Source organism: Nelusetta ayraudi, unplaced genomic scaffold (assembly GCF_046127955.1).
Source record: "Nelusetta ayraudi isolate G7.1 ecotype Tasmania unplaced genomic scaffold, CSIRO-AGI_Nayr_v1 ptg000048l, whole genome shotgun sequence".
Classification (NCBI taxonomy): Eukaryota; Metazoa; Chordata; class Actinopteri; order Tetraodontiformes; family Monacanthidae; genus Nelusetta; species Nelusetta ayraudi.
In genome coordinates, this window is record NW_027466098.1 from 13252927 (window position 1) to 13278683 (window position 25757).

The 25757-nt window shown below is 48.3% G+C and overlaps 1 protein-coding gene across 4 annotated transcripts in view; it reads left to right on the forward strand.

Moving 5' to 3' along the window:
* The window catches only part of robo1 (roundabout, axon guidance receptor, homolog 1 (Drosophila)), a 204918-nt gene extending 183216 nt beyond the window's left edge, over positions 1 to 21702 (forward strand). For 2 of the 4 annotated variants that reach the window (XM_076036441.1, XM_076036442.1), the window contains 14 exons: positions 921 to 1092; positions 2660 to 2860; positions 6149 to 6175; positions 7487 to 7529; positions 9553 to 9707; positions 12054 to 12434; positions 13190 to 13306; positions 14314 to 14458; positions 14720 to 14950; positions 15780 to 16291; positions 16387 to 16551; positions 19253 to 19528; positions 19613 to 19806; positions 20465 to 21702. In XM_076036441.1, the coding sequence (XP_075892556.1) occupies positions 921 to 1092; positions 2660 to 2860; positions 6149 to 6175; positions 7487 to 7529; positions 9553 to 9707; positions 12054 to 12434; positions 13190 to 13306; positions 14314 to 14458; positions 14720 to 14950; positions 15780 to 16291; positions 16387 to 16551; positions 19253 to 19528; positions 19613 to 19806; positions 20465 to 20479 (2634 nt within the window). In that variant the 3' untranslated portion in view covers positions 20480 to 21702. The remainder of the gene's footprint in view (positions 1 to 920; positions 1093 to 2659; positions 2861 to 6148; positions 6176 to 7486; positions 7530 to 9552; positions 9708 to 12053; positions 12435 to 13189; positions 13307 to 14313; positions 14459 to 14719; positions 14951 to 15779; positions 16292 to 16386; positions 16552 to 19252; positions 19529 to 19612; positions 19807 to 20464) is intronic. The other 2 variants (XM_076036443.1, XM_076036444.1) reach the window with 2 other exon arrangements.
* The last annotated feature ends 4055 nt before the right edge of the window (positions 21703 to 25757 follow it).

Below are 25757 nucleotides of genomic sequence, written 5' to 3' on the forward strand. Positions count from 1 at the left end.
AGTTATGCTGCTTATCGGTTGAAAGGCCTTCCAATAGGCCACTTGCACTACAGGTTCTGCCGGCTATGGGGAAGATGGGGGACAGAGAGGGGCGGGGAGTTAAGACACTTTACTTCTTTTCTTTTCTTGTTCTTTAATTTTCCAGGTAAATGTTTTGTGCTGATAGGTTTTAGAGCAATTTCATGGTATTTAAGCCGAGCTCCAGAGCTTTTCCCTGCTGAATACCAAGCATGGTCCTGGGCGGCACAAGAAACACAGCAAATTTCAGGCCTTTGTAGTTTGGCTGCGTGTAGTGAGCGCCGCATGAGATGTCGACGTTACGCTGGGTTACCAGCAGCAAGAGGCGGGGATAGCGAGATAGTGAGGAATTAGAAATAATTATCTGAAAGCATTCAGTTTAGGATAACTGCCATGCACACAAATCAGTGATCTCTGTTATCTCTCTGTTTTTATTAAACCTCAAATCTGTAATGGCATAGTTTTAGCTTTAAACTGTTTAATGATTACATTTTAAATGTTACGTTTTCATGTTTTGATGTTTGTGTTGCGTGCAAGTCTTGAACTTGGGGGCAGCGCTGCATGTGTGAAAGGGGCTTTTGTGTCGGTGGCTGTGAACCCACTCTGCTTCCTGAGAGTGACAGCTCGTGGCTGCTGCTGAAACTGGGATATGGGAGTTGCTGGTGTCGTTACTGATCCCCATTTGTTTTCCCGCACTCTTAAGACTACACTGGGACATGTTATGGCTACTTCAGCTAATACCGTCCTCGTGTCGGCCGTCGCTTGTAAAACATGAAGCCGTCCTGCAAAATATTTTCTTACCTCCAAGACGAAACGCAATACCCACGCCGGTGGAAGAATGTCATGGTGGAACCCCTTTAAACGTGGCGTCGCTCTCCACACTTTTCTCTGTCTTATGTCAGATTTGGTGCCTGGGGAACGAGAGCAGGTACCACATCAACCGCACGGTCGACGGCTCGACCTTATCCGTGCTGATCCCCAGTCTGGCTCCGGGGATCCGCTACAGCGTGGAGGTAGCAGCGAGCACGGGAGCAGGTCCCGGAGTCAAGAGCGATGTCACCTTCTTTCAGCTCGGTGAGTAGGAAAAAAAAACATCTTATTTCTCTTCTTTCCTTTCCTCAGCCAGAGGATACGTCTCTGTTGAGCTGGTTTGACACTCACATGGAAGTCGATGCTTCAATGATGACAACATTTCACTTCCAACTCCGAGGAAGAAGTCGGTTCTACAACTTCTGTCTTTTGTAGAAACGGGTCGAGAGAAACTTGATGTGAATATTACAGGAGCGTCATCCTCACAGCGCCTGCTGCTGGAGGAGGTTAGCGACTGGAGCCGCCCTCCTCTCTGCTCAGGGATGCCATGTTCTCTGCCTCCGCTCCGCTGCTAACAACAAAGTCAATAAATGACTTCTGCACTCTTGGCTACAACATGACATGCTATCAGTGCCGGGAAAAACACGGCGCACAACTGCATCAGCCACGTTTTGTTTTGTTTTTATAATCTGGCTCTTGTTCTCTCTGTCATTTCAGTCGAGCCTGACAAATATTCCAAGCTGCTTCTCTCAGTTTGTTTTATTTCCCAGAGCCTCCGACCAGGGCCCGCTCTGGAAAGCAATGTCGTAAAAAACAAAAACTGAAAAAACATGAATTGCAGGACGAGGCAGAGACAAGAGAGGATTCCATCTAGTTTTAAAATGTGATTGAGCGGGCCAGCGATGGGCACCAGGGAAGAACTGGCTGTGGCTGATAAAAATGTCTCTCCTCTGAAGACTTTCTGCGGCGGTCGCAGGCATGTTCCAACACTCTGGTGGAACAACACGCCTTGGGGAGCGACGCTTCGCCCAAATCCATTTGTCACACTCTCAGCTCGTATGCTTCATCACAGCCCGGATACCTGTGCAGTCCCTCGTGGGCCGCTCAGCCGCACGGCGGCCTTCGTTCGCTTGCTTGGCCGGAGCCACAAATTGAGAAGGGGAGAGCGGCCGGGTGGAGGCGAGGGGCCGGGCGTCACGTCGGGATGAAGGCGGAGGAATGCCGTCTTCGCAGCCTGTGGCTTCTGAAGTCGATGCGGAGGGGCGGCGACCGCATGGAAGACTTGGAAAGGAGGCAGAGCAGCATTAACACAAAGAGATTTGAAGAACATCAGTGGGAGGTTTTCATGCATCACGCATGAGGGAGGAGCGATGAGAGGCAGCAGACAGATGAGAAAAGCTGCGGCGCACGCGGCGCCTTCCACAGTCGCAGCAGCTGCGAGGCATTCGAACCGCCGGTTCCCTCAGATGTGAACGCGGCGTCTCAGTTTCCCCAATTACTGTTGCTGCGCCTGCGATCGGGGAGATGATCTCATCAGATTTTTGCTCATGTCACATCACAGAAGCGCCATTGTATGACTTGAATGGCGCTTCGCTGTGTCTTCCCAACCTGCGCGCGCGGAGCACTTGCCTTTTTAAAGAGGCCTTTGGTTGTTGACTGAATTTTTTGCTATGAAAGCCTTTTGAATTAACAGAGAGAGCAGACTGCATATTGACAAGCCACAGACTCACGCAGCCCCGCCGAGATTTGCACTATTCTACGTTGGTATTACTTCTCTGCTGCAACACCGAACCCAACTCCATCCTTGCTAATTCTGCTTCCGATCCCTCAGATGCATCTGGGCGAATGACGGCGTCCGAGAACCCGGAGAACCCTCTCTCCCAGCAGATCACCGACGTGGTCAAGCAGCCCGCCTTCATCGCCGGCATCGGGGCGGCGGCCTGGATCATCCTCATGGTCTTCTGCATCTGGCTGTACAGGACCCGCAAGAAAAGGAGCGGCCTCTCCAGCAGCTACGCAGGCATACGCAAAGGTCAGCAGCGCGCGGGCGCGGCAGGTGGCGTCACACACCAGCCTGGAATGTTCTTTCAATTTTTTTCAATTCTCACTACTGCTTTTGGAAATTTGTTGGAGCAGGATATGAGGGTAACATATCCTATTTCAGCATTTCTCTCAACTACTGACACTGTCCAACCATTCATTGTGCTTACTGCACGATGAATGGTTGGACAGTGTCAGTAATTGAGAGAAATGCTGAAATACTCCTTTCTTGTTCTGGTTTACTGGCAGAAGCCCAGACAGTGAGCTGACTGTGACGACAAAAAAAAAAAGAAGAAGTAATTGTTTCCCTTCCAGCAACAAGCCCATTAACTTGGCTAACTTAACCCAACTTGGTTACATGGCTTTCTATTTTAAGCATTTTAACGACCCCTAAAAAACGTTCTCTTCATTCCCTTCCCCTCGGCAGCCACAAGGACATTTTACTCTCAGCTGCTTCCACTTAAAGCAGCGAGTCACCAACCTCAACCGTCAAGCGTGCCCATGGGTGGCGCCGTTCAATAAGACAAATATAATGTCCTGCAAGGTAGAAAGGGCTGTCGTACTGAATAACTTCGACATTGCTATATTTGCAAAAGTCTAGATCCTCTGTGCAGCCGTGCTCGTGAGTTCTCCGCCACTGATATTTTTCTTTGCTGTAGTTTCCGTCTCTTGAGCTTTGAGACGTGCCCGCACACCCAGCCTGTCGCTCACAGAAAGAAATTTAAAGCGCGCCGCCAATGCAAAAGGTTTTGAAGATGAGCCGTGGCAATCTCCTGCTGCGAGCGCTGCAGGACATCAGGCTGCGTTCTCCATTTCGAGCGTGCGCCAGCCACACCGTTCCACAAGAGGTTGGAACTTCTCCCGCGCGCTTCAAGCCGTCGTCGTGCAAAGACGCAGCCACAAGATGCACAAACCCCTGCGGCTGATAAATACTTAGAATGAAGATTCTCTGCGCCACATTTGTTTACCTGACTTGAGCCAAAGCGACGGGGTTACGGACACGCCCGACCTCTGTCCACAATAACCGGAGCATAAAGAAGGCTATTAGCCGTTCTCATTTATGTTGTGGGCAGGTTTAACGCGTGGCCTTGGGCTGTGCAGCTGCTGCTGCTTGAGAGCTTTACCTGCTGCGCTGCCTCTGCATGGCTCAGGTTTACTGCTGATTGTCAGGGTTAGAGGAGATTCACCTTTCAACCTTGAGGTGCAGCAGCGACTTCACCGTTGCTCCTGCTAATCTGAGAGCGTCATACAAAGACCTCCAGCTTTCTGGATCCACTGCGGGCGAATTGATGATTTCTGTGTCTGCGAAAGTGAAAAACATTCATAGAAAGATTTTTTTTTTCCCCCCCTAAATTTAATAGCTCAGAGCCTTTTACAGCTCAAACTAAACTATACTCTTGTGGTCCGTGGTTGGAATCTTTTTTCTTTTAGCAAGATTTTCTATCAACAAAACGTGCTGGTTGGAGGTTAGATTTAGGGTTAGGAAGAGGGAAAGGACACTGTTATAATATTATTGGTTATATTTAATAATAATGATTAAACAATAATTGCATTATATATATATGATAATAATAATAATAATTTAAAAAAGATGATTTGATTCTAGTATTTATTTATTAGCTTTTTTCTACTTCTCCAATTTTCTGCTGCTCCCACTTTGAAAACCACTGATGTAGGTGATGATGTTCGGTGTCACAGGGAGCAGTAGCCAAGCAGTCTTTGAGCAGAATAATAGCCTGTGCCTGGGGGGCGGGAGAGACTGTGTAGGCTGAGGTTACGCTCTGATTTTCTGTGATTCTATATGTTGCTGTTTGCTCACGTACCCTCACAAAGCCTTTCAGAGGCACAGTAGGCAGATGTGCCCCTCCCCCTCCCCCTCATCCTCCTTTCTTGTGCGCGCCGACCACAAGAGGCCACGGTCTTTGTTGGAACTGGTAACGAAGAATGTTTTGAAAGGAGCATAATTGCAACCACATGAAGTTACAATCTGTCGGTGGGGTGAGCTCGGTTCAGCTGGGACTCGTGTGTGTGTGTGTGTGTGTGTGTGTGTGTGTGTGTGTGTGTGTGTGTGTGTGTGTGTGTGTGTGTGTGTGTGTGTGTGTGTGTGTGTGTGTGTGTGTGTGTGTGTCCTACATCGTTGCCTCCTCAGTGCTGCAACACGTTGAATTACATAAGATATCTTTTGCCTGCTATTTTATTACATATTTTTTATATAATGACAATCATGTGTGAATCAGATACGACAAATTATCTGAAAAAAAAATAGTCTGTGAGGAAAAGTGAGACCATCCAAAGTGTTCCCACTTTCCAATGTGCACTCAAGTCTTTATTGTTTAATAGATTCAGGTCCAATGACATATTTACACACACACTTATACACTGTCATTGAGCCTTAGCTAGTTTGGGGATTAAACCTGCGAGATGGAGCCGTATTAGAGCATAAACCGCATTTTGGCATTTTTATCATGTTAACATTTCTCCCGTTTGTGTCGTCCTGTCTCGCTTTTCAACAGACATTCATCAGTCAGATAAGAGGCGCTCACATCTTTAGACTTGTTTGAGCATCGAGACGTCAGATCCGAGCGCGATAAAACGATTGTGGCCTTTAGCAGACATTTGCCTGGAAGAGGGCCTGAATGAATGAATGAATTGTCTGAGTAACAACAGAAGTCTTCCCAAAATGCGACATAACAGCAATCAGAGGCGTTTGCAGGAGATTTTAAAGCTGCGGGAAACCTGAGGTTGTTCAGCGGCTGCAACAAATTTGATTAATTGCTTTTGTTTAGAGACAGACAGTAAAACAGGTTTCACAGATAACAAGAAACCCACACCAGTGGCTCAATCTGCCTACGACAAATTATTTGACACAGGGCTTGGTGTGGGTTGGCGGTGTTTGGGGGGGGGGGGGGATGTGTCTCCCTCCATGCCCAAACTGTGAGTAATTGAGCCGTGTGGGTGTTGATGTGAGCGTTGGAGATAGCAGCAGATATCTGCCGGGTGCGTGACCTCTCCTCAGCGGGCCTCTGACAGTCGGCCCGCGGATTTGAACCGTCAGCTGGCTCAACACTTGCTTTTCCACCAGCTGGGATCTCTTGGATGTCTGCAGGGGATCCGAGTCTGGAGGGGAAGAGAGCAGCAGCGCGTGGCGTCGGCCCAAAATACTTTGTGTATACTAGAGCTGAGCTCAGAAACTGACTTTTCTCACAGGATCTGGTTCAACGTTGCTGAAGCGCCACGCGTCCGCAGCCGACTAACTTCCTCTCATTCTTCTCCCCCACAGTGCCGTCCTTCACCTTCACACCGACAGGTAAGCGCTCCAACTTTGTTTATCCCCGTTGTGTTCGTCCACCTGAGAGAGCCGCAGCAGACAAACAAGACAGCGGAGGAGCTAGCATGGAGGGCCGAGTTGGCGGTCGGCAAAGTTGAAAGAGCGAACAAATACGTCGTCTTTCACAAAGCTGAAAGAAGCCGCAGTACTGTTGCTTTAGCCCCGCAACTTTGGATAAAAGACGAGCTGACAACCTGTGGTGAAGTTTAAGACGGCAGCCGATCGTTAGCGCTCCAACAAACCAATTAGATGTGCCAGTGACAGGGGAGCCAAGAAGGTTATCTGTAAATCAAAGCGACAGAGCTCTGGCGGAGGAAAAAGCTCTCCCTGCGTCTCTTTATCTGTCTCACTTCTGCAACTATTTTTTTTTCCCTCTCTCTACCTCATTTTTTCCACTCTGCGACTTCTATCCGCTTGAAGTTTCTTCCCCCCCCGCCGTGTGTCGGGGCTGTTGACAGTGGCGGATGTTAGATGGCGAACAGGTGAGAGGACAGAGGAGCAGCGTGTGGGGAAAACGACCCTGCGTGTGCTAGCGTTAGCGGTTGCACGGACTCAACCCGTCGGCGCCAAGGTCGCATCTAAACGGCAGCGGTTTTGTTTCCCTCAGCCTGCCTCTGGGCTCGCCACCACACCACTTTCTGCTGATGCAAACCTGCGGGGTGAACAGCTGGAGGTCTTCCAGGTGAAACTCGGTCAGGCTCCGTCTTTCTGAGAGGGACTTTTCTACTCCGGTATTGGCGCGAAGCCGGGGACGTTCAATCGTGTCACAGCGAGATGAACCCAGAACGCGATTAGGACGCCGCTGGTTTGCATCAGATTGAGCAAATCTGCAACAAGCGAAAGGCTTTTTTTTTTTTTTTTTTTTTTTCCGCTACTCCGTGGGGGAAACTGACACACTTTCCTCCTGTCTTTCCTCGCAAGAGATTGCAACAGAACGTTGGAAGCCCCCACCTCCCCAACCTCGTCACGCAGCGACAGCTTTAGGGCTCCAACTTGCAGCACACAGAGCTTCACAAAACCTGAACCTGAGCCAGAAAAACTAAGGAGCTCTGCATCTCTTGCTTCATAAGCCTCTTACACATCCTCCTCCTGCGTGCGTGTGTGTCTGCGAGTGCGTGCATGAGGTTCAGGCAACATGATGAAACTCTCTTGCAAGCTTCACTCGGGCTGATGGAACTCCCCGCCAAATAATATTGCACTGACCTTTGTGAGCGCAGCGGCAGGGGTGCTGGTCATAGTTGTCAAAACATGCTCAAAAGTCATTTCGTCTCATTTCTTTTTTTCTTCCAGTGGCGTATCAGAGAGGTGGAGAAGGAGTGTCGAGTGCTGGAAGGTAAGAGATTGTATTTATTTTTTTTATCCCCCCCCTCGTTGTTTGATAGCATATTAAATATGAATCACATTCTGGGAAACAGGACGATGATTGGAGCTCAGTGGGAAAGTGAATGCAAAATCCTCTCCGGACAGACAAGCGCGGGTTGTGTGCGTGCACTTATTTTAAGCAAACACTAGGGGGAGTGCTGTCACTTTCTTAGGTGGCGGGCGGCTGAAGGGCGTGTGAGGAGGAAAAGTATGTTATAAGGGGAACAAAGCCCCATGAAAGCTGCCAGAGACGCCGTCTTCATCCTATGCGGTGGAGAGCCGCGTGCGGCCACAAGGCTGTGCCGTCGCTTCACCCCTCGGCGGTGCACGAGAGCCACCTGCACCCCGCTCGCCACACCTCTTTCCCTTCATGCCGTGGAATGGTGCAGTGGGCGGGGAAAAAAACCCAAAAAAAACCCGTGTGAGGCCGTGCGGAATGAGGCTCCGGTAAACACGGCCTCAACTCGCCGTCGCCCGTTTGTTTATCCGCCGGGTGGCGGTTGGCTTGTTTTCACATAAGCGGGTAAATAGTGAACACAGAGTGAGCGGAGGAGGGAGTGAGAACGGGTGTCTGCGTGACGACCCGGGCTGTAGTCGGGCTACACAGAACCGCGGTAATGTAAAGTGTATGTTTTGTGCGTGTTGTCGTGGCGTTAATGAAGAGTTAGCTCTGAGCCATCAGCGCTAAATCCATATTCATTATGTTAGCCCGCGCCGTCATTGACTCCCCGTGTGCAGCACGGCAGTGTCAGCAAGCCCCGGCGCAAGAGACAATAGCCATTCAACATCAACACACAACTGCCCGGGCTTGATTGAGGAGCTATTGTGGGATTGTATTTGGCCGCGCAAGACAAATGTGTTCATTACCCAAAATGAATCCAAGAAATGAGTCATTTGTGAGGGAATGGTGGGGGAATGTCATTCAATGCTAATTCAATGTTGGGATATGCAAAGTAGAAGCCGCTCCGTGGACATTTGAATGGTGAAACAATGTATGGCCCTGATAGATAGCCAGTGTTCTCTGTGTAATGCTGCAGTGACTCATTGCCTCTGCGCTGTTGGACTATTTATTCTTTGCTTCTCTTTTTTTTTCTAATGCGTTCGGCTTCCGGTCAGGTCGCCTGGGGGGCGGGGGGGGATTCTGTAAAACGTGTGATCTTGAACTGCACTGGGGTCGGTGGCAGCCAAAACAAGATTAGGACACAGAGACGTCATCATAGCCAAATGATAATACAAAGACACGCATCACTGGGCCCATCGGGCTTAATATCATCCAGTTTGTGGCCAAACCCAAATAGACGGTCCCATTGCTCCGGCACATATCCACAGTGGTCCAGAACATGGATGGATGGAACACCGCTGATGTCAGAGAGATGTACTGTATCACGAAGTCAGGCATTAGATAACAGGGGTCGACATTAACACTGTTTGAGTGTAGGCTCTCGCACCGTTAGGTGCTACTAAACCTCGCACGCTGGGCCTTCAGGTGACAGAGATTTTGTGTGACACAATGGAATCTATTTGGGTTTGTGGTTCACTCGCTGCCTGCTCGGGATGCAGCGTTCACAACAACCGGGAGTAAATTTTATCTGGCTGCGTAATCCAGGCGGATGGCAATTGCTCATGAGGGCTCAGGGATGTGTGTGTCTCTGGCTGTGGCCAAATCAAACACACACCATTTATTCAGTTGCTGTATCATTTTTATATATATATATATACATATATATATATATATATATATACATATATATTTGTGTGTGTGTGTGTGTATATTTATATTTAGATATATTTTTTTCTGTACGAGCTAAAACCAGATACTTGTTTTTCCTATTCTCGACTACTGGATAAAGAAATTCCACATAATCCTCCTTTTTTTAAATATTATGTTACTGTGGGCGCCTCAGTTTATTTGTCATTGCGGTGTTGGCTTAGTCCCTCCAAGTTGTTAACTGTTGATTTTCTTTTTTTCATCTTCTCATTTTTCTCCAAAAAAGGCCCGGCTTGCTAAACATCGGAGAATCTGCCAATCAGCCCTGGCTGGCTGACACCTGGCCCAACTCCTGCTCCAACCACAACGACTGCAGCATCAACTGCTGCACGGCGGGCAACGGCAACAGCGACAGCAACCTGGCAACGTACAGCCGCCCAGGTACGCACTGCCGCCACCGCCGCCACGGCAGCAATAACCAAAACAAACGCCCGCCTCAAACGCAGTTGCTGCAGCCCCGTGGGAATCCGCGGTGCAAAAGGAAGTAAAACTTGATATCTGGGTTAGGTCTCCCGAGATCCCCCGCTTGTATCTCGCCTTCCTCCAGGTCTCCGCAAGAAAAACCTGCAGAAATGTGAGGATTAAGAGCGGTTGTACGCTTGTGTGCTTGATTTATCCGAGGTTAAAGCGGAGCTGTTTTAGGAAGGAAATAAAAGGAGCGCACTGAGAGGGGCTTACGGCTCGGCTCTGCTGCTAATCGAATTGCCGTGCTGATTTCCATACTGTTGTTATAGCCGGTAATGCAATTTCCCCTAAGTGCTCAGTTCTTTAAGAAATGTGCAGCGGGCGAATAGGTCAAGGCTGGCCTGCAGACAGTGGGCCGGCGGCAAGCAGGAAGGGAGGGAATGATGAAGATGAAGGGAGGACGGTGCACCTGAGAGTCCAGATAAAGCACGAGCAGGAAGTGCGTCCTGACATGCGCACTTGGATGTAGGCGCTGACAAACAAAGTGTTTGGCAAAGTGGGGAGAACAGAGGGGGAGGAAAAATGGGAGAAAAATCCTATCAGTCAACTGAAGGGGGAACAATTAGCCTCCAGTATCTTATGGGCGACTTAACGATTGCTGTTGGGTACCTTTGTTGAAAAGAGAATCGCTAAGAACCTCCTCTCCAAAGATGAAGGGTTTTTTTTGTTTTTTTTTAATGAATTTTAGATGTCTTGAGCTCCCAGTTCCTCAGAAACTTGCGGTGTGGTGAAATGCTATTGTGCTGTAAATGATGCACTCTGGGACCGCGCCTTCAGGAGAAGCCCCCCAACTTCTTGCCAGCTGTTTGGTTTCAAATTCGGCCGGTCGTGCACGAGCTCCTCCTTGGATCCAAACCTTTCTCTGTAGACTCCCATTGACGACGGGACTGACATTTACCAATGTTGCTTTTTGTGATCTTCTGCGTGCTGACCACCCTTCCGAGGCTGAAATCTTTAACGCCACCCTTAACCTGATGTTTGCACAGGGAATAACAGGCTCGGGGCAGCCGTCACTCTTCGCATGCCGCCCTGCTGCTGTTTGACACCAAGGCGCAGCTTGCCAGACGCATGCTTTGTGTGTGTGTGTGTGTGTGTGTGTGTTCCAACCCTAAACTCTATGCGCGTTAAGGGGATCGCCGAACAGGTGACGGAGCAAAGAAACAGGAGTTAAATGTCCCTTTATCTCAGCTATAGGGGCTCTTTCACGCATCCGTCTTTGAAGAGCCGCGGCGCTCTGTGCCGATGAAATGCGAGGCGCGTGTCGCACGCCGCATGCCGCACGGCATCGCACACCTATGGCCGTCCGTGGTGTGTGTACCAGGAGGCTGGCTCTCAGATCTGCTGGAGGATTTGAATATTTTATGAGCCAGGGAAAATTGGATCTGTCAGGGAGCTGTGCTTTTACGGCGCGCTTCATTCCAGGTCTTTGATACAGACATGTCTCTCTGTCCCTCTCAATGAGCGGAGACGCTCCCGCTGTCAGCCGGCGAGCGTCGACGCCACGCGACGCCGTGCCAGAAAGTTTAGCATCACCTGCGCAGCTCGACGTCACTTGGCAAACGGAGGCGATTTCAAAGACATGTTTTCCCGCAGCTTTGACGGCGGAATGAATATTGAGAGGCCCAGCGCGTGAGATTTAGTAGCATCTAGTGGTAAGAAGGCGCATATTTCGTATATGCATGGTGTTGTGGCCATCACCGTGGTGTCACTTATATAGAGCTTCAGCTATCAAAAATTAAATTGCAGTCAGACTGACTGGCTGCTCGGTGCAAGAACTCTGGCGAGAGGCGAGTCTGATGCTAATCCCTGTTTTCTGGTCCCACTTGATTTTATGTCTTCCTTATAGGACCCACAACTTGTCTAGATATTGCTGTATTAGCAGATAAAGGTATTTTGTTTGTTTGGAATCTTTATTTAGCCATGAAATCACATTATGGAACAATATAAAACCTCTTTTGGAAGTGAGTCCGAGGCTGGACAGTTTTTGGTGTTTCTTTAGCTAAAAATACACATATTTATCCTCTATATTTATTTAGAGGATTTATCCTCTATCCCTGTTCATAAAGATAGATGCCAGTAAATGTCACAGACGGGACCTTAAGAACATGCCTTCCTCAAACGAATGCTTTTGTCCCTGTAGTAGACTGGCCGAGGCCCTCGTTTTTCTGAGACCTACAGTTACTGCAGCGGTCGACCTCTAGCCGCCGAGCTGATCCGCACATCGACGCCACTGATTCAAATGCCATTGCTCATGTCCTCCAGCCGACTGCATCGCCAATTATAACAACCAGATGGAAAACAAGCAGACCAATCTCATCGTGCCGGAATCGGGACTCTACGGAGACGTTGACTTGTCCAACAAGATCAATGAGATGAAGACCTTCAACAGCCCCAACCTGAAAGAGGGTCGTTTTGTGGGTCCAGGGGGCCAGCCGACGCCGTACGCCACCACGCAGCTCATCCAGTCGGCCATCATGGGCAACAACATGAACTCGGACCGGGTGACGGCCGGGAGCGGGGGAGGACACGGCCTGGAGGTGAACGAGAAGCACTGCTGGAAGCCTCCCTCCGTCCAGCAGCAGAAGCAGGACATGGCCTCGCAGCTGCAGTACAACATCATGGAGCAAAACAAGCTGAACAAGGGTGAGTGAGCCAGCGAGCGAGCAAGCGCTGGGATTCTCCGACCAGCCGCGGCTCAAGAGGCCCCGCTGCGAGCCATGACCTTCATCCACTTGATTTTATTTTTCCCATTTCCCCACCTCTGCTCTCACTTCTCTCGGCTCTCTCGCCGAGCGAGGCCTGCAGAAGACTCTCACTCATATTTCCATTCCTTCTTTCTCGCTCCTTTGCTACCTTCGACGGTGTCATCACCACTTTTTTTTTCCTTCTTTCGCCCATCACCGTGGCGTTTGGCCGACCCCCTCATCTCCCCTCGAGAGCTCATGTACGATCTCCGCCGCCAAACGCAGGGCCGCCGCTGCTGCTGCTGCTGCTGCTGCTGCTGGTATCTGGTGTTTTCTCTTGGCGGAGGAAGCAGGTGTGAGGGGGTTTATCTTTGGTCTCTGGAGGAGGCCGAGTTCGCTCCCCAGCGGCCCAGACGCTTTGACTGAAACTATCACCACCCCGGCTGTACCTGCAGAAAGGAGCCGCATCTGGTGTGATAGTTTCTTGCGCAAGACGCTGCATGCGCACCCGCGTCGTCACCCTCAACATCCTTGCTGCATGACGTGCATGCCTCCTGTCACGCACCTTTGCATGCCACGCGTTGTGCCGTTTCACGCCGTCGGAGGGAACCGGAGGGCGTTTGCAATATCTGCCATCGCAGGGGTGGGGTGGGGGGGGCCGTGCGAGAGTTTGGCGCTAACCACAGGCTCCCACTTCTTCCGCCCCCTTTTCAGACCGCTACAGAGGCGGCGACAGCCCCATGCCGGCCACCATCCCCTACAACCACGCGCACGACAGCCACACCGGAGGCTCGTACAACAGCTCCGACAGAGGAAGCAGCAGCACCTCCGGTAAGAGGGCCACGGCCTGGGGGCACAGAGAGATTCCAGGCAGGGCGCTGAGAGCTTACAGAACTAACAGTGTGCTTGTGCGTGTGCGTGTGTGCGTGTGCGTGTACATGTTTCCTGCTAATTTTGTAGCTACAATGTCAACTCGGAAACAAAGCCTCAAGCTTAAAAACATTAAATCCTTTGTAGTGCTAATAATACGGCTATTAAAATGGCAGTTTGATTTATATCTGTGTCGTTGAGAATAAGAAGATGGTTCTTGCGCAAAGCCTGTTTTCTGAAGGTTTGTGGGGGCTGGTACAATTTCGAAACATGTTCAAAGGCAAATTACACAATCATTTCTGCTCTGCTCTCAACTCTCCCCCTGCTGCAATTCCTCAGTTTTGCTCTTGCAAACCGTCGCCTTGCTCTGGCTAATTGGCTGCGCTTTAATTCTGGCTCGGAGCGGCCTTAATTTCATCACGCGCTCCGTGTCTGTCTTTGGACAAGGACAAATGGCAACACATTGCAGACGGCATGCAACACTGCCACCTTAATGCCACGTATCCATTCCGATATTGCGCTTGAACTTGCAGCCATTAAGGAGAGGGGCTTTAATGCTGGCTGCACCAGCCTCACACCTCATTGGCTCACAATTCACACAGTTTTGTTAATTGGACCCCTTCCTTCCACTTTCTTTCCACCTTTTCTTTTGTTCTGTATAATAGCGCTGTGGGGAAATTAGACGCAGGATTTTATGGCTTTCCAATCATTTAATAACTGCGAGGCCTGCATGTGCGCATAAAAAAGGGAAAGGCTGTGTTAGCCTTTGCACCCTCGATTGTAAAACTGTCTTTTCCCTGTCATCCGGTCTTGTTAATGCATCTTCAATTCCTTCACTCGCTATCTGCCAATTTTGCCAACATTAATAATTGATGTGACGCGTGAGACGGGGTTGGGGGGGGGGTGTATCTGCAGGTGTCTCGTGACTGACAGTGGAGTTTTTTTTTCCCCCCTTTTCTTTTAAACAGGGAGCCAAGGTCAGAAGAAAGGAGTGCGCACACCCAAACTACCCAAACAGAGCACAATGAATTGGGCCGACCTCCTGCCCCCTCCCCCGGCAAACCCACCGCCGAGTCGGAGCACGGAGGAGTACTCGCTGTCAATGGAAGAAAGGTGGGACACGTCTCGAGCGCACAGACTGGATTTAAATACAAGTTCCTCCTGTTTCTTGCGTTGAATGCGAGCGTGCCGCCTCCGGGGCTTCTCTACCTATTAGTGCTAGACTCGCGTCAAATCGTGATAGACGGCGGAGGGCATGAATATTTATAGCGTGTTTTTCCTCCGACTTCGGGATATCAAAACATTGGTGTTTTCTTTTTCTGTGCGTCTGTGAGTGATATGGAGGTAATGAGCCTTGTTTCTCTTTGCTGGCAGCTGTGACCCCAACATGCAGTGCCCCGTGCCCCCCTCTCACATGTACCTGCAGCCTGATGAGCTGGAAGAGGAAGAGGAGATGGAGCGGGGCCCCACTCCTCCCATCCGGGGGGCGGCGTCCTCGCCGGCCGCCGTGTCCTACAGCCACCAATCCACGGCCACGCTCACCCCCTCGCCGCAGGAGGAGATGCAGCCGATGCTCCAGGACGCACACGACGGCCACGAGCGCAGGTACGTGAGGGGATGGGGGGTTGGGTGGAGGAGGGGTCCCTTGACGCCGCTCCTGTGGTGGATGGCGACGCAGAAGACGCTATCTGTTCTCCATTGTCTCTAAGAGAAACGGGCCAGCCATTTAAAATTCACACAGGTTTTTTTTTTTAATGTTTCAGGTCATTAACTCCAATCTGTGTATTCACAGTTAATGTCATAACGGTAGCTCTATGATTGATTTCTTACTGAGGTGCCTTTTGTTTCAGCTCATTTCAGTGCAGCACCAGAATCACCTTGCAGAGAATTTATTTCTAATGGTCGCGTCGCGGTCTCGTGCATGGAATAAGAGAAGGCACAAGCTTCTTTATTCTGGAAAAAAAAAAAAAAAAAAACATTAAACAAAAGCCAGGAGCAGTCGAGGATAGGATTTAATAATAGAATGACTTATATAATATGGAACAATTAAATAATTATACAAGTTGCCAGTACATCTATTTTTCCTCATTCAAAAATACATCTGCATGGATTTTTTTTTTTGCTGCAGGCTATTTGAAAAAAACATTGTAATCAGTGTTGGCGAGTAATCTATTACTAAATAATCCACTACTGTAATTAAACTATTGTTTGAACCACGGAGTAATGTGACCCAAGCAGTGTCTTATTATCCACAAAATGTCTAAAATAAAAAAAAAAACAACTGAAAACAACTACGTCAAAGGCACAAGGCAATGCACTGAGCATCTTTTTTTTACTTTTTAAAGGAGTAATCAGTAGTTGGGTTACTTCCCAACAACACTGGTTGTAATAATAATGGGATTCAAAACAAAACCTTGTTTGTCACCTCTCACAGGCACCACGCTATAAGTCCTCCACCCCCTCCAAGGCCACTCTCACCTTCACACACGTATGGGTATATCACCAGTCCACTGGCCTTGGACACTGACGGGATAGAGGAGGAGGAGGAGGAGGACATACTGGAGGAAGAGGAGGAGGAGGAGGAGGGCGACGAGACGGACGCCGAGGTGGCCAAGATGCACTACCACCACACCCACCCCCACGCCCACCCCCACCACCCCCAGGTGCACCCTCGAAGGTTGCTGCTGCGAGGGCTGGAGCAGACGCCCGCGTCCAGCATGGGCGACCTGGACAGCTCGGTGACCGGCTCCATGATTAACGGCTGGGGTTCGGCGTCCGAGGAGGACAACGTCTCCTCGGGGAGGTCCAGCGCCGTCAGCTCCTCGGACGGATCCTTCTTCACCGACGCCGATTTCGCCCAAGCGGTCGCCGCCGCCGCTGAATATTCAGGCCTCAGGGTGGCCAAACATCCCAGCGCGCAGGGCCACGAAGTCGGAGGGGCTTCAGGTTGGTTTTTGGGCCCACGATGCAAACAAGAAATATGGCTGCGGAAATTAAATCGTAGGGGACTTAAACCGAGCTCGTGTTTTTTTCTTTCCCAGCACGAAAATACCAAATAAGCGTGTCGGGACACTGTCCCGGCAGCCCCGTGTCCACAGACAGCAACATGAGCATGGCAGCTGTACACAGGAGGCCTCCCAAGAAGCAGAAACAGCATCCAGCAGCAGCTCATCCCGGAAACCAGCGACGCGAGGCCTACGCTGAAGGTACACGTCACTACATGGCAGCTGCTCACGACCATGCATTTTGATTGGATGAGAGGCATTCCATGAGAGTGGCTAGAAACAGCGCTGGTGGGACTTTCAACTTGATGTACCACTCAGCATCAAAGTGTTTACCGGATTTCTCCACTGAACAGTCAAAGTGTTCGTCAGGACGATGAAATGAAAACAATATTCAATACTGTGACCCAGCGTTTGCAGAGCTGTTGCATAAAAGCAATGTTGCAGTGGGACGAGCTTCTGCATGTCCACAACAGCATCAAAACGTCAAATTGTCAGGTCATAATTATTAAAACTGATCGGAGATCCATCCAAATCTATTGACGTAAAAAAAAAAGAAAAGGTAAAACTTCACATTTATTTGCTGCATGTGCTTTTTTTTAGCCAGCCCCATTCTGTTCTGTGTGGTAGTTGATTCATTATGTATTCTGTGTTCAACCAGGCCCACAAACGACCACATTTTCATAATGACTATATCTTGATATGGTCGACGCGTATGGAATGCACAGAGAGAATTCACCTGGTCGTAGCATCTGTAGGCACATGAGGGTGCAGGCTCGGCCCTGGGTTGAATTATGTCCCCTTTTCCGTTTATGAACAAGCACGCGGGGATGTGGAGGGGCTCGGGGGGGGGGGGGGGGGGGGGGGGGCGGCGCAGCGAGAGAGGGTGGTGAGTGGCCTCAAGGGGGCTTCTGCCCTGTACGGCTATGCTGACGCTATGGCGTCGTTCTGTCGTAGCCACTAATGAAATTGATTCAGGCTCTATGGCTCATACTGAGCGGCCGCCTTTATTATTAGAGGCTAAACACCAAAAAAAATAGAATAAATAAACACATATATACTAAGGTTTTCAGTTCTAAAATTCGAAAGCCAACCGACTGGACTCGCCTTCCTGCGTCTGCTGCTTGCGAAAGGCTCCGGATCTCGACATGCTCGCCCCTGTGTGTCTGCTGTCCCACAGCCGCCTCCCCTCTTAGTGTCAGGTGTCCTTGAGTGTTGAAAGCGCTTTGGCAGGGAGAATTAATATCCAGCTCACCGGGAGCCAGACCAGCTATATCACTGCAGAGAACCCACCGCCCCTCCCTCCCCCGCCTCACCATCATCCTTATATCCTGGCTCCTTCCTCTTCCGCTGCCCCTCCCCTCCCCTCTCCTCTCCTCTCCTCCGAGTGATCTCTCCATCCCTCTCCACTCCCTCCGTGCTCTGCTGTCCTCACTCTTTGTTTGGGCAACAAGGGGGCAGACTGACAGCTCCGCGCCTCTGTCTGTCCAACAGCTCTCCTGCTGATTGCATTTGATCTGAATTGATTGTTTTTCATTTGGAGGTTATTGCGCACCGCCGCCCCTCCTCCCCTCCCGCTTGCCTCACCCTTTCACTCCAGCCCACGCATCTGTGTCTGGTAGACGGGTTCCAAGGTGATAGGTGAGGGGAGGAGGAAGGGAAGCGCCGCGTTGGCTGTAATGTGCATTTGCAAGAATTTGTGTTGTTTCTGCAGCCTGTCATCCTGGCGGCATCACTACAAATCTAAAGAAATATCAGTTGAGACAAGCTAGGGAAAAACACTGGTGGAAAAAATGCTTTTCCAACCCTCCTGTATCTCTCCGTCACCCACTCATGTTCATGCAGCCCTCTGTTTGATTTTAGTTCCTGTTTGACTTTGACTTTTCCCAACTTAAACCTTTCTTTCCTCTCCCATTCCGCCTCAGCACCTGTCTTCCTAATTAACCGACTGTAGGCCCCGGTGATCCGCCCTCCTCTGCGAGCCCAGAGACGCTCTTAGACCTGAGCTCTGTCCTCGCCAACATTTCCTCATAAATCTAACAAGGGCTCTGCGGCTCCCGTGTAGTGAGCTGTATCTCACAGACGGTGGCATTGATCGGGCTCAGGCTCAGGCAGGACTCAGGAGGCCAGAGAGAGAGAGAGAGATATTAAAAAAAAAAAGGCTGCAGATGCCTCTCTGCACTATGATATTGACTGCCTCGCTTTTGTATTCAGGAGGAGTGGACGGAGGTAGAGGATAATCAGACAAGTGGCCTGATGCCGCTTGATGTAACCAACAATGTGCGCAGCAAAGCTTGGAGCTGGTTATTCCTAAAGAAGGTTTTATTTTCTCCAAGATATTGAAGAAAATAAAGCGAGTCCGATGCTGCTCGGCACTTTAATAAATCCAAATGTGCATAACAAACGTGGCCGAGCTTAAACGTCTCCTCGGCCGGAAGATGATTAGAAGACGGAAGGCCATCGATCACGCGCAAGCCTTTTTTCGTTTGCCGTTTTGTTTTTCCGATAGCCATGCAAAGTGCGATGCTAAGGCAGCCCACTGGCCTCATATGAGTAATGGCTCAAGGACACGCGGCATTGATTCATCGACAGGGGGAAGTCGGTCAGGTCGCAGAGGCAGCTGCTGACCGTCACACTCCCACCTTCCCTTCCGCTCCGGTCTCGTAACTCACATTCAACCTCCCGAAGGCCGTCGGCTTTGTTTACCCTCTTTACAGGGGAAGCTAACATTCGCCGCGGTCGCGTGCACACGCCGCAGCTGTGTTTGTGTATCACCCCGCAGGTGTGAGACAACAAAGTAACAGATGACACACACAGAACTTTTGCGACGTACACAGACTCCGGTCGCTTGCTCTCGTTCTGTCAGCCAAAGCCAGCCTTTGAAACTCCTTTGTTTATCCCCAAGATCTCCCGCCGCCCCCCATCCCGCCGCCGGCTGTGCTGAAGTCACCTACGCATCCTGCCAAAGTGGCGCTCGAGGGCCGGGGAGTGATTTCCCCCAAGGCAGTCGAGGGTCGAGACAAGAAGGGAGGAGGCGGGGTCTACCGCCCCCGAGAGGGATCGGACCACCGAACCAGCTCATCCGAACGCAAGGACACTCAGGAGAAACAAAGAACGACTCTCGGAGGGAAAGGAAATAAACACGAGGCCGGTGGCGTTATCAAGGCTCGCCAGCATGCAAGTGAGGAGACCTGAGTGATGGAACCCCTCAAACACTCTGTGAGGCATTCGTTTGAGTCTCACTCCCATCTGTAACTGTCCCTAGATGCCGAGGACATTCTGCCCTACAGCCGACCACAGTTCCCCGCAGTCAACAGTCCCCGAGACCCCAGCTCCTCCAGCTCCATGTCCTCCAGGGGCTCAGGGGGCAGGCGGAGAGGAGAGGGAGGCCGCCGGAACCCTGCGGACATAGGACTCATCACCACGGGGGCCTTCCAAGCAGGAGATGAAGAGATGGAGGTAGGGACTCTCATCAAGTGCAGAGACTAACCCCTCAACACGTCCGACACACGGGTAAAGCCCCGCCCTGAGGGGCAAGCTTGCACGTTGATGCTTTCTTAAACCAATCAATCAAATTCTGACGCTGAAGGATTAATTACACTGTTGTCGGACTTTGGCTATCTGAATTCGACAACTGCTCAGACAGACAAAAGAAGAAAACATTCATAAACGGTGTATAATGAAGTTATTATTTTTTTAAAGGCTCTCAGATTCTGCTAATTCTAGAAAGTTGTTTTTCATAACACGGATCAGTGCAACAGCTCTGCCAAATAAAAAAAAAGAAAAAGAAATTCTCCAGGACATTTAACCTTCCAGCAAAATCAATCATTCAATTTAGTTTTCGGCTATGGGTTGAAAGTCTTGTTCAAAGTAGCAAAAGTGAGCAAATTAAGTAAAGGAAAGGATTGTGTTTTGTAACATATTTGTAGGAAAACTTTGTCTACTAATTTTGTCTAATATGAGACCTTTAAAAAAAAGCAAAATGGATATTGCTTTTGTATTTTGTTACCCTCAAATTACTACTTACTAGTATGACATGTCAATGTTGGCTAACTGACTTGACTATATGGACTTATAAGTGTAGCCTAGATGCTAATCAATACTTCTCTTTTTCCAGATGGTAGAAAGCTGAAGAACGGAGGAGAAAAAAAACCGAGGGACTGTCCTAATTTTTCCAAGGGTGGCGCACCATTATTTCTTACAATTTTAAATATCTCAGTATTTTACCATCACAGCTGCCATCATACTGTACATCGGTAGTGTTTCTTTACATTTGGAAATCAGACAAAGTCTTTCTTTTCTAACTTTTAATTTTTTTCAGTCCGTGAAAAAAATGAAAGTGGCTGAAGATAAAAAAAAAATAAAATAAAAAAAAGATACAGCACATTCAAAACAAACTAAGCAGTTGTATATTTATGTTTAATTCCAATGCAATATGGAGCGACCTCCTGTCCCAGACGTTGACTCAGCTTGCCTCGGCAACAACTCGGAGCCCAACAGTCAGAAGTTACTGTCATGAAATAGCAGCAAGTAAAGATGGATGGACTGTCTGTAAATAAACTTGTATACATGATGTCCTCTTGTTTTGCCCATTGTGGCACCTCAAAATTGTCTTCCTTCTTTTATTTTTTGCAAATTCTAATTTTATTATGCCAATAAATATGTTATTTTATCATTTCCATCCATGTTGTAAATTGCGATATTAATTAGCTGCCCCGAGAAAAGTGCCACTTTGGGATTTTTTTTCTTTTTGTTCTGTTTTTTTGTAATGCACTGTTATGTTTCGTGTTGTCGTCAATGTCTGTTTTTGGTTTTAAAAGCACAATCACTAAACTTTATTTTAAACCATTCTATCTATTAACCTTTTTGTCTTACTGGAGGAAAACAGATATGACAAAAGAGTCTAGTTAATCGTGATGATGATGATGTAGGTGAAGGGTGCTGTTTACGAAGGCTGTGCTTGAAAGGAAACTCCTTGCATTGTGATTGTCTCCCTCTCCAGTTCTTACGCTAGCTCAAGTGATGAAAGACAGTTAATGTGATTCATAGCTGCAATGTAAATATCTTTTCGCATTGACCATAAACTCAGCTATTGCACATTAAAGGAAAAGGTTATGTTGTCTACTAATGCACTTAAACGAATGTCAGAGCAGGAATCAGAGTCACTTTGGGAATCTGGAGAGGTTGTAAACGGACAAGAGTCTCTTTTCTTGATTAGGTGGGGTAACAACCCCTGGTTTTTTTTTTTGTTCTTGTTTTGTTTTTTTAAGAGAAAGGGTGCTGTTGTTTCTTCATAGAACATCTGCAAACATTTGTTTCGTAAAGCAAAAAGTAAAAAGCTGAATAAAAAAAATTCAAACTACGTGCTTTTTGTCATTTGTTAACTCTTGCAAAGTATCTTCCATAGTAGATGCTACAACAAAAGAACACCTATGAACGACTGCTGTAGTAATTAAAGGAAATGCTACAACAAAACAGGCCGTATTTTGTTAAAATATGAATGGATTTGGATAGAGGTTGATCTTGAACTGACCTGTCTGGCTCATACCCTCTGGATTTAAGCCTTACCTTCGTAGAAGAAATCTGTCGGCCATTACAAAAATATTCAGACTCATTACTGCTGGTCACTGCGGCCAGACAGGATGGGAGGGAAAAAAAGGTAGTTCCTCTCTTTTGATTTTTGGGACTTTTTTTGGGAACGCTAAAAATAAGATTATCTCATCCTTACAGTGCAATTGTCATCAAAGTGTTTTTTGCTGGCATCTAATATCCAATACGACACCCTGTCAATTTGCTAACATCAGCTCAGTTTGTATGTTTACTACTTACACTACTCATAAAATGCCTTAAAATTCATTTTGGCACAATTCCCAGACTTGTACTCACACTTTTTTTTAATAACGTTGGACGTGACAAACTAATTTATTCATTAACTGCACCTTAAGGTTCTGCATGTTAATGTGGACAGAGAGATACTCACAAAACATCTAAGGAGTAGCACGTGGTTAATACTGCTGAAATGAAAAGCCTAGTGTCAGCTGCACTGCATTCCACTTTAAATTCCGGTGAGCTGGACCAACCCTGAAGAGACCTAATATAAATGGACAAGACGGTCGAAGACACCCATCAATATCCTCGGCTCAAAGACTAAATAGCTATTTTGTGCTCTGCGCTTCGGCTATCTGAAAGTGTTGCATCTGCCAATCCTATTAGTGATCTCCATTATTCACAATATCAACATCCTGTGTCATTCAGCGAAGACATTTGGAGGCAGAGGGGAAGGCCACAATGAACAGTGAAGGGATGATATTCAGTCTGACAGCCAAAGATTGCTGCCAATTAGGCGTAAGGAGGCTCCAATGAGGTTACATAAGAGAGTGAACACTGTCCACGTACCGCGTCTCATCAATCACTGGCTGGTGGAAGGCCGTTGACGCAGCAAAACAACATATCCGTAAAATCAAAACTGTGGTGCTCACCCCTGTTTTACACCAGAAGCGTCTGCAGAGCGTCAGCAGAGCGACCGCGTTGACGCTCTGCTGACGCTCCAGCACCCTCCCACACAGGACGCGTCTTACGAGCAGAGCGTCTCGCGCAGCGGCTCGATCGGTTCACGCGAGGATTGCAAGATCGCGCGACAACCCAGGTAGTTTTCCCGTGTTTTTAAAGAAAACAACAATGAAACAAAACATCGATACTTCGAGACACTGTTGGGACAGTGTTTCGAAGTATCGATGTGTGTAAAAAAGAAAAATAATAATAAACCGAACTGCTGGCATCATACAAAATGCAGGTATTTAAAGTATAGATGCATTTTGTTCATCATAGTTTGAGATTCAAAGTGAAATCTGTTTTTGTTTGACGGCCTCCCTGAACAGCGTTCAAGCCGACGCGTCACGTTGATGTTTCACAGTAAAGTACAGCACATATAAATACAAAATCCAGCACATTGTGTGTTATGATGAAAATCGACCGGATCCACCGTGTTTTTACACCATTGACTTCCTGTCTGAACGATCCAACCTGCTACGATTGACGCAGGAGGGACGCGGCAAGCGTCAAAGAATAAATTCTGGCGTTCTTTTCCAGAGGCTCGTGTTTTACTGCTTCTGGGACGCTTCTGAAACGCGGACGCTCTGCACCTCGTGTGAACCTGCTCATTGACTTTATTGGCCGCGTTTCCCTGCGTCGACGCGGACGCTCTGCTGACGCTCTGCAAACGCTTCTGGTGTAAAACAGGGGTCAGACTTGTTTCCTATCAGGACAACAACTAACCCAGACTGGAGGACAAAATAGATTTTCTACAGTTTATTACATCCAACCAGTCTGCCACTCCTCCTCAGACAAGTAATAACGTGGCCTCTGGGAATCTTTAGTGTCTCCTGCTGTCCGACTCATCCGGACATCAGTGATGAAGACGGACTTGCTTCCTTAGCTTTATGATCCCTTCCGAGCTACAAAGAGTGCAAACGGAAGTCCAGCTTTAACTAACTCCAGACTAATAAACTGCAGCCTGGAGACACTGACCTCCGGCTGCAACTTATTTATTCCAAAGCATATGTATTTCTATTATATTTAAGCATATTTTGATTACATCAGTTGGTTATTTTGAATTTTTTTTTTTATCTATCAAAAAAATTAACAGTGATGACTATTTTGTTTTTTTTCAATATCATTAACTCGCCGTAATCAAATTAACATTTAAAATAGCTTGTCTCTCCCACATAAGGGTTTGAAACCCAACTCGCATCCCTCTTTGGCCGAGTGCTCCTCCCCCACCTTATTTCCCCCAGGTGTGGTCTAATAAGAGCCTTTCTTAAAAAGAACAAATTTGAAACAGCGGAAAGCATTACCTTATGCCTACATCCATCATTTTAATGAGGGGGAGGTGTGTCCAGGCCCCACACAATGAGATGCAGGTGATTAAGGATATTAAGTGGCTACCGTGGCTGCCAGGGTTGTTCACCCCCTAATGGCATGAATATGCATGATCGGGCTGGATGAGCTTACGCACGGTCATAACAGTTACTCTACCTGTATGCTTGGATGTGCAGAGACTTATCAGCACCCACCCAAAGTGGGGGGAGGGTCAGGACTGTGCCGTTTGTGCGAAAGCACAAGTACTAGCTAAAATGAAAAAAAAAGTAAATGAAGCCATTCTACATTGTAGACGCGTAAATTGACAGATACAAAAACGTGGTCCAAAAAAGCTGAAGGAAACATCCACAACCAGGTTCACAGTGCAACAAACAACAGGATTGCATTAACTCTAAATTCCTATAGGAGTTAAATGACACAGGCTCAGTCACTGGGTTTATTCCTGCTACATCTGCATGTTTATGGCTTCCTAGCTTGCCTACGGTGTAACCTCTGTAAAGAGTACCTGTGCTGAAGCCGCTTCAATTATTGCTGTAAATACTTCCCACCCGCCTTTCCTCCCAACTCTGTGGCCACAGAACTAATTTCTCTTGCGCACCTTCGGCTTGTCTCTCATTTCTGTCCGCCAAAGCGCTTCATTAACCTCCTTCCTAAAGCACGAAGCAATTAAGTGAACAGCTGTGCACTGTCTGACAACTCGTCCCGGCGTCGCCGTCCTCGGCGAGGACGCCGGCGAAGGAGGCCCTTCATCACAGGTGCGCCGTGTTTAGACAGCTTATCAGCGCCTCTTCACAGCGTTTACGCCACAGCTGTGGGTCAAACGCCACCACTTCAGACCAATCAATCAAATCTCATTTACAAATAATGTTTGCGCCCGACCAGCCCGTCTCAATTTTTTTCCCGTGATTACAAAGACTTATCTGAAATCAGCCGTTAAATGCTCGAGACCGATGCAACTTATGAGCTCGGGTGAGTTATCGTAAGCGATAGCCGTCAGAGCGCCGAGGCTGCCAGGCGTAATGAGAGAGGAGGCATGGACACCAGCCAGGTCCAAGTTCTCTCTTCCTTTCTCTTTTTTTTAATAACAGGGAGTAATCTGGGTGATTTGTACATCCATTTGTCACTTAGCCAGTCCTCCTAACCATCTTTATTTAGTGCGGCTGGGGTCCGCACAATTAACCCAGAAGAATGTGGTCTCGTCACGCTGTCCCCTGAAATCTTCCCTCTCTCAGCTCTTTCCTCCGCTTCCCTGTCTTGCGTCTTCAAGCTGATCTCATCGTGTTATATTTAATCTCAGCAGTGAGTAATGGACTTTATCAAAGTGCTGATCATAATTATGGATGTAATGAAGCAATGCAACCACTTTAATTTTTTTCCACTACATCCACAAAAATCCACGGGTGTACATGCTGCTCTCTGAGACGAAAGGTATATATAAAAAAAAAAGTGTTAATAGTTTTCATGCGAAGGTGCCTTGTCCTGCTCTGTTAGCGTCTTAACATCGCACACCAGCTGAAACTTGACTAGCATCA